The sequence below is a fragment of the Montipora foliosa genome, chromosome 9 (genome assembly GCF_036669935.1).
Source record: "Montipora foliosa isolate CH-2021 chromosome 9, ASM3666993v2, whole genome shotgun sequence".
Classification (NCBI taxonomy): Eukaryota; Metazoa; Cnidaria; class Anthozoa; order Scleractinia; family Acroporidae; genus Montipora; species Montipora foliosa.
This window is the reverse complement of record NC_090877.1, coordinates 5,287,551-5,298,417: the sequence shown is the minus strand read 5'-3', so window position 1 is coordinate 5,298,417 and position 10,867 is coordinate 5,287,551. Positions and strand designations below refer to the sequence as shown.

General features: G+C 40.1%; 1 protein-coding gene across 2 annotated transcripts; it reads right to left on the bottom strand.

The window, feature by feature from the left end:
* Positions 1–1,802: 1,802 nt before the first annotated feature.
* Positions 1,803–9,255, bottom strand: LOC137970581 (alkyldihydroxyacetonephosphate synthase, peroxisomal-like). 2 transcript variants are annotated; one of them, XM_068817104.1, is made up of 3 exons: positions 9,160–9,255; positions 5,722–6,484; positions 1,803–5,231 (listed from the first exon to the last, which is right to left on the bottom strand). In XM_068817104.1, the coding sequence occupies exons 2-3, from the start codon at positions 6,451–6,453 to the stop codon at positions 4,125–4,127; spliced, it is 1,839 nt and encodes a 612-aa protein (XP_068673205.1). In that variant the 5' UTR covers positions 6,454–6,484; positions 9,160–9,255; the 3' UTR covers positions 1,803–4,124. The 2 variants fall into 2 exon arrangements, with proteins under 2 accessions (XP_068673205.1, XP_068673206.1); XM_068817105.1 differs by lacking the exon at positions 9,160–9,255 and adding an exon at positions 8,665–8,928.
* Positions 9,256–10,867: the final 1,612 nt, after the last annotated feature.

The window sequence follows — 10,867 nt, the reverse complement described above, 5'->3', positions numbered from 1 at the left end:
TATATCGTCCAATATGGCGACCGGATTTAAGGAGGCTCCCTAGAGTTTTGAGACCGCGCGCAAGCTGAACAACGCTGACTTTTTAACATTTCAAAATGTCAGGCAATATCATTTGCATGATGTGGCAAAATATGAAAAACATTCACCGAAAGGAAAGTTAAAATATCGAGGAGTCTAGGCAAAAATGGGGAACCGGGAAAATATGTGCCTGTCATTAGATGAGATGTTGCCATGGTAACGGCCTTAATCCAAAAATTGACAACCAAAACATAAACCTTGTTTCAACAGTATCCATACTGGTAAATCTCTACCGGGGAAAACTTTAAAGGGAAATTGACTACGTTTCGTTTTCTAACTCGCGTTCTATAATAAGGATGTGTAGTGTATTATGGTAAGAATACGACCCATAAGACTTTGTAAGCTTACAAAATTTGGCTGAATGCATTGGAGACCATATGTAATGCGCATGCGTGGCCCCAACAATGTTGGAAGGGCTGTGCAACAGATCCGACATTAGGGACTTTACGATCTACGACGGCGACGTCAACGAAAAACGTCACCTCAAAACATAACTTTGCACTATCGTAAGTTTCTCGGGGTTTAATAGGATACCTCGTTTGCGTCGGACAATGTGGGCGAAGTATCCTAAAAATAAATTGGTACGAGCGGTTTCAGAGTAAAAATAGAGATTTGTAGATTGACATTTGTGCGCTCGCGTTGTCGTCGAAAACGACAAAATGCGGCGCCGCACGTGCAGCACGATTATTTTTCCTCTTTTAACCAATGATATTGTTGTTTCGTGGCGTTCTTGTTGACCACCGCGTCGCAAATCGTAAAGTAGGGAATTTAAGAAACGACGACGGCTACGACTACGACAACGGCACAAAACAATAATATCATTGGTTAAAAGAGCATAAATAATCGTGCTGCACGTGCAGTACGGATTTTAGCAAGTATGTTTGCGGTCCTCTGCATAACGACGACGTGAAATCACCAAATTTGAAGTTTTGACGACAACGTAAGCATGCAACAGAGAATCTTTCATTCTCTATTTTAACTTTGAAACCGCTCGTACCGATTTATTTTTAGGATACTTTGCCCACATTGTACGACGCGCAACTAGACTGAATAATCGCGAAAGACTTACGATAGAGCCAAAGTTATATTTTGAGGTGACGTTTTCGTCGACCGTCGCCGTCGTAGATCTTAAATTCCCTAGTCCCTAATATTGCGCTACACTTCGGCGATCACGGAACACTGAAAAGAAATGTTGAAAGTTGTTGGCTGAAAAGTTTCAAACTTCGTGCAAACAACTGCCAACAACACGCAACAACATGCAACAGGGTTTGCAAACGGACACAACATTTAACATCCAACAATGCTGGGAGTTGTTGGCCAACAATGTTGGGTCCGTTTGCAACAATGTTGGGAGCTGTTGGCCAACAATGTTGCGCCCGTTTGCAACAATGTCCGTTTGCAACAATGTTGGGAGTTGGTGGCCAACAATGTTGCGCCCGTTTGCAACAATGTTGGGAGTTGGTGGCCAACAATGTTGCGCCCGTTTGCAACAATGTTGGGAGCTGTTGGCCAACAATGTTGCGCCCGTTTGCAACAATGTTGAGTCCGTTTGCAACAATGTTGGGAGTTGTTAGCCAACAATATTTCGCCCGTTTGAACGGGACTTAAAAGCAGCAACTAGAATGACGATATCCGAGTAATCATTTGCAATGGGGAATTTGTTGCTGGATCAAAATCTACACAATGAAAACACTATGTTATTATAAGCTTGTTTGGAGACAGCAAGGATTTTAACTCAAAGTTTTATTGTAAAAACATTTGATTGGACGTAAGTTGATCTTCCGTTACCGTATTCTAAAACTGTGGTTAAGTAGTGTTATCCTACCGGACCCCACATTCCATGCCCTCACATTTCTAGCTGAACAACTCTGTCTCGATATATTTCTTTTGTCTCCTTATTAATTGTACAATCACCGTTTTCTACCGTAAATCATACTTATGTTTCACATTACATTGTTTCCATTTCATTTTTGATACAGATAATACAAAAATCATAATACAAGATAAAATATTTTCAGCACGCCAGTATACAAAGAGTTCAAATCCCGGCTGTTTACGTAAACGATACAGTAATTAATGATCAGGACAAGAACTGATGTTGTGAAGATAATTACTACAAAAAGGATTTGCAAATAAATGCCACGTGTTGGGCTATTTTAAATCATTACCGAAAAAAGGAAAAGACTTGCTTAAAAATAGTTCAGAAATTTAACTGAAGTTTCGGTTTCGTGCTTGGAATGCTCTGTGCAAAATCAGTGTGGTCTATTGTTTTATTGCTGACTGATTTTTTGAGATAATTTACTAAATTACAACTCAATTTGCAGAAAAAAACGTCTAGATATGATTCTTTTTCCCCACATTAACTGTACGAAAAAAAATTTCCCTTTTGTACATACAGCGCTACGCCTCACTTAGTAATTGCTTCCCTTTAATTTTGGAAAAGATGTGATAGATCTTTGGATAGATTTCTTACAAAAAGGCATGCTGCAGTTGAAAGAAATGAAAAAGAAAAATGTGAAGCCGAGAAAAAGAATAAAGGACAACAAATGGCTCGGAAGACTCGAGCCTGAAAAAAAGCGGGAAGACGAGGGAAGAAATGCATGGCTTCAATTCCACGAGAATAATCAGGAAATGTTCTGTACCGTCTGCAGCGAATTTCCAACGTTGTTAGTCGTTATTATCAAGATGTTCAATATTTGAGATATCATGATTGTGAGCTTCGACATCAAACTTTATAATTTGGTTAGCTAAAAAGATGTCTACTAACCCGAAAGGTTAGTAAAGCAAAAATTTAAATTCGAACCCTGCGTAGGACTATTATTACACATGTGACAGGGGCACCCAACGAGAATATAGTTCAAAACCACTTAAACATAGCATTGTTAAACGTATTTTAGTATTTAAACGGTAGATATAGGCATATTTTTATCCCCTAAAAATTTTTCATCTGTTCGGATTTCCTAGCTGAAAGTCTAGTGATCCGAAAATTATAGGGATCAAAACTCACCTTTCCGAAAATTTCAGCCAGAAAAAAGGCTCCCGAAAATTCTAGGTGACCTTTTTAGGGTAAAAATCCGTTAAAAATGGGCAATTATACCATTTTTCAGATGTTCGAAAATCCTAGGAGAGGCAGGCAAGCAAAAAATTTACAACAAATGTTCCGAAAATTCTAGATCTCAAATCGTCTTCCGAACAGATATTTTCCGAAAATTGACGTTGGGTGCCACTGATGTGACCGGATTAGTCCAGAGCAATAATATCCCTTTTGAGTTCAGAGTCCAAATTGTGATTGTAGAAGCAAGAGTTAAAGATCGATTAAAGAAATCAACGTGGTTTTAGATTGAGAGTTGTGTTAATTTGGCGAGTCATAGTGTACCAAACAAGTTCGGTAACTGAGCCGCTTCACAAACTGGGATGATCAATTTCGCTTAGAATTCTGGAAGAGATTAACTTAAAAGATCAGTCACTTGAAAGAACTAAGGTTTTGGCTTAGTCGATGCAGTGAAGGCCAGCAACCCCGAGCAAAATGTCCGCACGTATTATATGTTAAACCTTTCAAGAAGGCGTAGTATATTTGAAATTGTCCTGAGAAGTACAAGGATCACTTCTCTCTTTCGTATTTTTTTTTTCATTATGACATATAATGTAACCGTATATGGTCAGAAACAAATTTCTCACTGATCAATCAAAGTTCTTTACGAATTACCGATATCCGTGCAATGCGTATGGTGTGTTGACCAATCATAGAAAACTGTCAATGGGTCGAGTAAAAAAAAAAACAACCACAGAGGGGCAACCATCGACAAAGGCAATTATCTTCATTTGCAAAACAACGCAATTTCTCCAGCCAATCGTTGCTTTTCAGTCACGTGATCAGAGGCCATGTTTCCCCAATCGAAACTAAGATTATTTTCACCGAAAATAGGGCTCAATTCACGGAAGATTAGTTTGGACAAACAGACCTGGCATTCATGACGTTAATCATGACACAGCGCAAGAAAGTCTTAATTTCAAATGTGATGCGAGATTTTTCATGAAGCATAGCATTACAGTAAGTTTCCATTTCCAAATATATTCTGGGGATCGATGGATTTCTTGATACTTCGCAGCATTTCAATCCCAACATTCGACACTGTCTGCGCTAGCCATTTCTTCCTTACTTTGCCAACTCCGTGATGGTGAGACAAACTGCCGCCATGAGCCAGCACTTCATCGCGCGCGGCACTCTCCACTTCATCATATGTTTCTCCTGGATTGGCGAGACCATCAGAACAGAATCCAAGGTAAAAATAAACGCATGCGCCAACATCGTAGGTCTGGGTCACGCGACACAAGGTCAGGGGAGGATGCTTAATTCCAACCTCTGCGCATTTTCGTTTCAGTGTTTCCTTCACGTTGCGGCACAAATCAGTGACTCGATCCCAGGGTACAGAAGTTTCGAACGACTCTGACAAGTAACCGAATTCACAGGACAAGTCCCTGAGATAGGCGATCACAAAAGTCAATGTGTACCCCCGCTGACCGTTTTCTTCACCGCCCGGAATACCGCCGAAACGAGAGGCAATTTCGTAGATTCTTCTTTGTTGGTTTGCTACCTCTAACTTGTTACCTTCAAATAACAGAGTAGCAGCACACAATTGATTAGGATCAAAGCCTTTAAACTTCGTCAGGTACAACGCCTTCAGTCCGTCAAGGAATGTTTTCAAGTAAGAGCCACCCTTTGGCTTCAGAGCTTGTCCAAATATAAACTGTTCATTGTCCATCAAGCGAATGGATGCAGGAGCAATGCGTTGCCTGGCGATCTCCCTGAGACACGCTACCCCAATGTCAAAAAATGGGAATACGACGGAACCATATACCTTGCATTCGGGAAGCGGACGAATTCGCAAGCTCACTTCTGTGACAACTCCCAGCGTCCCTTCAGAGCCTAGAATTACTTCATGAATATCTGGGCCTGTAGACATTCGGGGAACTTGACAGCTTTTTTCCAGAGTGCCCTGCGGCGTGACCAGTTTGACACGAACAAGGAGATCTTCAATATTACCGTAGATATTCTTTTTCATCCCAGACGAGCGAGTAGCCACCCAACCTCCAACAGAACTAAATTCCAAAGAATCCGGCTCGTGTCCTACACACAGACCTTTCGCGTTTAGCTGGAGATAACAGAAAAAAACCACGTGTTAACGGCTCATGCACACCCTAGGATGGGGAAGTAACGAATCCTGACACTCACCTCATGCCTTTCCCAATTAAACCTGTCTCTGAAGTAGGGTAATAAGTACTACCCTAAAAACTCGGTCCAAACTCAAACTCGATTATTTTAAAACAAATTATGTAAAATTGTAACCAGCTGAAACCGTTGAGAGCATTTGGCAAATCTTAACTTCAACGGGTCACCTACTTATGGTCTTCCATTTCATGTGATATAACCTGAACCGGACAAGGCAGAAATCTGTCCTGATCATGAAGACAATTTTAAGTCTATTCAGAGATAACAGTTTCGGGCAGTTTCGGTCACAACATTTAGTGACAAAAGAAATTGATAGTACCAGATAAATTTACATCGTCAAAAACTTGGAGTTAGAGGTGCATCCTTAAATTTAGGTCTCAAGGTCAGATTAACTAGGGCCCAACATAACTCACCTGCCGCTCCAACTCCTCGCCAATCATTCCTGCTTCGATATGAGCCACTAAATTCTCTTCATCTATCCAAAGAATCTTCTTCATCTCTGTCATGTCCAAGGAGACAATCATTCTTTTCTCAGTCTTTGGACACTCCAGCGCATGTGTCACATTGGTTCCACCTCCAAAGGGAATAACGCACACATTGTGTTCTACAGCATGGCGTACTATTTCCTCCACATCATTGTGACAACTTGGCCAAATGACTATGTCAGGAATGCGTTGAAAAGCTCCATGACGCAGCTCAAATATTTCTTGACAAGTGTGACCATGTCCACGAAAGAGTCTTTCATGTGGGTCCAACGTATGCTGAATGCCAGACTCCTTGACACAAGTCAAGAATGGTTGATTTACCTGCACACTTGGTAGGGAACTTGGATCAGGGAGGGGCTGGGAAGGCGTACTGAGGCTAAGGTCGCCATGGCATTGTTTAACAAACCAATCTAACAACTTTGGAAAAGTGTGTCCCCCTATAGCGTAGCGCGACCCTGAAAATTCTACTTGGCCATCCGGTTTTACCACAAACTTTGAATCTTTATAACCCCAGCCATTCCATTTGAGGATATCTAGTCTTCCTGGATTCTTGCTATCAGTCTCTTTGGAGGTCCCTCCACAATTCTGTGAGGACGCAGCCATTTCACTAGGCTGTGACAAGTGGCCAGCTATGACCTTCAGTCGTCTGCTACCACTCATATTGATAGCTTCCTTTGGTTGAGTGATATTTCTATCAGAAATGTACCAAATTAGCATTAATGAATATTATGATGATTTAATAATATTTTCTAGAGTAAGTTGACTTGGTAATTATAACACCATTTTCTTATAATTAAGCAGGATTAATACAGTAATTTTTTTCAAATGAAGCGACCCAAAGCATCAAATAAACTAGTCCTTTTGAGCTGCATTTAGACATGATATGCAACCAATGCAAAACGCAATAAAAAATTTGAGAACCTTGAAAATAATATAATTTGGAGGAATGAACAAATGCCTATCAAAGCTTTATTTGTCAGCACAAAAACATGACCGAACCCATTACAAAAAAACACCAGTTTGTTGTCAATCAGGGCAGGGAATATAAAATTTAATTTTCCCTGCTAGCAAAGGTCTCTCTCTTTTTTGCATATGCTTGGCTGATGAGCACAGGAAATGAGACCTCTGCCATGGGTCGACTCAAACTCACTTTGATCCAACCGTAGTCCACAATCTTAGACGGCACTCTTTAAAATGCATGCCTTGTAATATATTTGGTGACTGTGACTTGAGCCCACAGGGTCCCGTAAATTCATATAATGTAATTCCACTTGTTAAGTAAACCCACTCAACACAAAGTATCACATGAAGATAACCACAGCGCATGCTCAACACAATAAGTTTCGACCCATGGCAGAGCCTCTCTTTTCCCATAGTCATCAGCCCAGTGAATGAAAAAGAAAACAGACCTCTGCTAGTAGAGAAATTAATTGTCTGGAAATAAAATGAGTTCAAATAAATTTCTCTGTTGTTATGCTCTGAAATTATACTAAACCAGGCTAAGGCTCTGTAAATATTGGGGAATATTTCCCTCACTTTGGAAAATAGTATACAGGCACTGTACATGCCGGCCAAGTTCACTCCAATCCAAAAGGAAGTGATTTAATTTGGGGTTGACTTTACTATTTTATAAATGATCCTTGGAGCCTGTACCATGGTTTCTCTCTAAATCCTGGAACATGCTTGTCAATAATTGCATTACTGAAATAATTTAAGGCAACTATTGAAGGAGCAGTTTTCATTCTTTTAGTATTTTAATGATAAAACAAAAACAACAAAATAATTCTGGTTTTTTTTTTTTGCTCTCAAAGATACCACCTCAATTTAGAGTTACTGAGTCTGATATTCAAGATGAAATAAAATCTTGTATTTATGAAGTATGTGTATGTTGGTATGTACAGAGTGGGAGGCAGCCTCGCATATTTTCGAAACACAATACTTCTAGAGCAGTTTTTCTCAAGACAAATGCCACACGTAACACTAGGTACTGGTACTATTCTTTTAAAATAAATTTATTCTTGCACTTTGAGGCTCATACTTTTAACTGGTTGAAGTTGTTTTAAATTATGGCTGAATCTGCTCATAGTTATTCAATATGTTCAATTAAGCTGGTTTATCAATAATCATTACTAAATAAGAAGCTTTTGAGAAGAAATCAATGTTGTGCTCATCCAAAATGATATTTAATAATGACACAATGAATATAAATCCTGTGATTATCATTAGGTCTACTGTCCCTGGGAGAATTGTAATAGGCATCTGTTTGGCACACATGTTCAAATTATTTAGCATTCTCTTAAGAGTAGAGGGCACGCACAGGCAGAAACAACAATACAGTATTCTGTAGTCATCTGCAAACCATTCCATCATGGAATCAAATTCATGTGTATACCACAGAGCACTGAGGAACAACATATTTCACTTTTATAGCAATAGATTGTTAACAATAAGTGACCAATGATTCATTCATATGTAGTACTTGAAAAACCACTCACTTATACTTGCTATAAAAAGTTTTTTTTTTTGTGGGAGATACTGTTTAAGTCTTTTTAGAAAACCATTTCCATTACCACAAGGTAATAATTATTGTTACATCATTATTCAAGGCCTGGTCTACTCTTCACCGATAGCCTTTTAGCCTAAATTGTTCTGTGGTCCATCCTTCTCCTGATCTCCATTGCTTGTTACTTATCAAAATTTATTCTAGATATTTATCCAGTTGATAACATACTTTTTGTACCCTCTAACAGTTCACCTGGTATGTTAAACAAAGAGATGAGGTGATAATTATTGCGATCACGAGTTCCCCCATTTTCCTGGGTGCAATGTGCATGTGCCCTTTTTTGCACTGACATACACGTAAATATTTACAAGATTTTATATTTTTGTCAGCAATGTAATCAATTCCTTCAGTTGCTCTTCTCCAATCATCTTCAGTTCCTTTCCTACAAAATTACCAGGGCCACAGGCTTTGCCGAAGTTTTAGGCATGTTATGACTTTGGCCAGTCAAATTTGATTTGGCTATGCGCTAAACTATAGAATCAGATAGAATACAGTTTGTATTTGATGTGACAGCTATAGGCCACCGTAATACAGGGCCACGTATTTCTATATTATTGAATAACAAAAGCTCCTATTGTTATGTGTATCGTTCTACAAAACATTTGATTTGCTTTAACCGTAAAATACCATGTCAGAAACTTTGGATCACTCTGTACATACATGCCCACACGAATCGAAGCATAGGAGCATACCGCCACCCGCTTTCGCGATTGCAATCCCACCGGTAATTGAGCTGATTTACCGCCGAACTCGGAAATAACGAAATTGTTTCTGTTCATATAGAGTGACTAAAAAGACCTTACCTTGCCAAAAAGTAGCAAAAATGTTACCGTGTAAAACCTAAACAGTACACACGTTCACTGATCTGGTGATAGCTTGTGACGTCACGAACGGGTCAAGAGATGACCACGTGCTCGATGTTACACTCTCTTGTGGCGTGATTCTGTGCTGAAAGCATGCCCCCGGGAGCATGCCCCTTGTGGGGAAAGACCAAAAGAGAAAGCTTGACGCCACAAATTTTTTTCGACAAGATCTTTGAAAAGCAGGAAACTATTTTCGGAGCGTTAAACAAGATATGTTCAGTGAGCTGATGTATTATTACGGAGATAAGTGATACAGTGTACTACCAAATGATGTGAAAGTACTATCACGTAGTAAAAGTAGAATGTGATTGTGCTAAGTTTGTTCAGATTGTTCAGTCAATAAAACACATTGATTAGGTAGATAAGAAGGCAAGTTAGTGTCTCCTTGACAGTTGCCATGGTCTAATGACTTCACTAGTACCGGGGCTAGTAATACTACATCTATTCTGTTAGAAGCTTATAACTTTCATTACAAAATGATTGTTGCAGCGGTGGTTCCCAGTCCGAGAAAAGGTGTTTGGTAGTTTCCTCCCCGTGAAAAATCTATTGCAAGCCCATCCTCACCGCAAACCTCGCAGCAACTGTCGCTTTCGTACACGGGCGTCGGGATGAATTTTAAACCCCTTGATAATAGTTTTATTTGATCTGGTGTCAAATCTTGGGTTGCGTTGCGAGGTTTCGAATATATGTTTTGTTGGCAGGATATTTTTATTCAGGGTTATCACGGCGGGAGTAAATCTATGGTTGCTTCGTTGTTTTGGCCGTGCCAGTCGCGGTCCACTCGCGACCAAAACCATCGTACCCGGGAGTGTTTACGAGCTTCCACAGAGTAGACATTTAGACCGTGTTTACAAGCTGGTACTACAGGTAGGGTAACGTACTGCTAGGGGTACCCTAGCAGGGCCAGGAGGATCAAAGATAGCCCGGGTTTACAAGCAACAGGGGCACCCAACGAATCTGTTTCTCACATTATCTGTTCCCCAGAGGAATCTTGCTGGCTGGCAAAAATACAGGTGTTTCGATTAGCTGGCAGGGAAATTTTGTTATTGATAGAGGTTGTGCCTGGGAATTACTGACCTTTTCTAGTATTTCAACCCGAGCTGGCTGTAGAAACTCTGAAGACGGAGGACGACTAAAAAAATTTAAAAAAAAACAAAAAAAGAACCCCTTCCCTCTCCCAGAGAATAGTCGCAAACATGCGACGGCTGGTCAGAGTGATTGCGCTTGCGGAAAAAAACCTGTTTTGTCCCGGTTTTGTCGCTTTTGTTCGGTCGTTTTGGATCGAGGGATTTGAAAGCGCGCGGAATTCCTGGCTGGGAAATAAATTTGATCAGCTGGCTGGGAAACCAACCAATTTTATCTAGCTGGCTGGGAAATTTCTTAAGTCTTGCTGGGAAAAAGGAACAGATAATGTTTTCCCAGCAACGCTGAAAAACATCTGAAAATGCCTTAATAAGATTTATTTTCATTAACTGGGGTATAATAATACATTTTACAACAAATTGGTCGTTGGGTGCCCCTGAAGCAAAATTTCACGGGTAGGGTCAAATCTACCACCCGGGACAACTTTGTGTACTTGGTAACCGCCAGCATCGTAAACACAATTGCAACCGCTAAAAAGTTGTCCCGGGTAGGCGAGTTGTCGCAG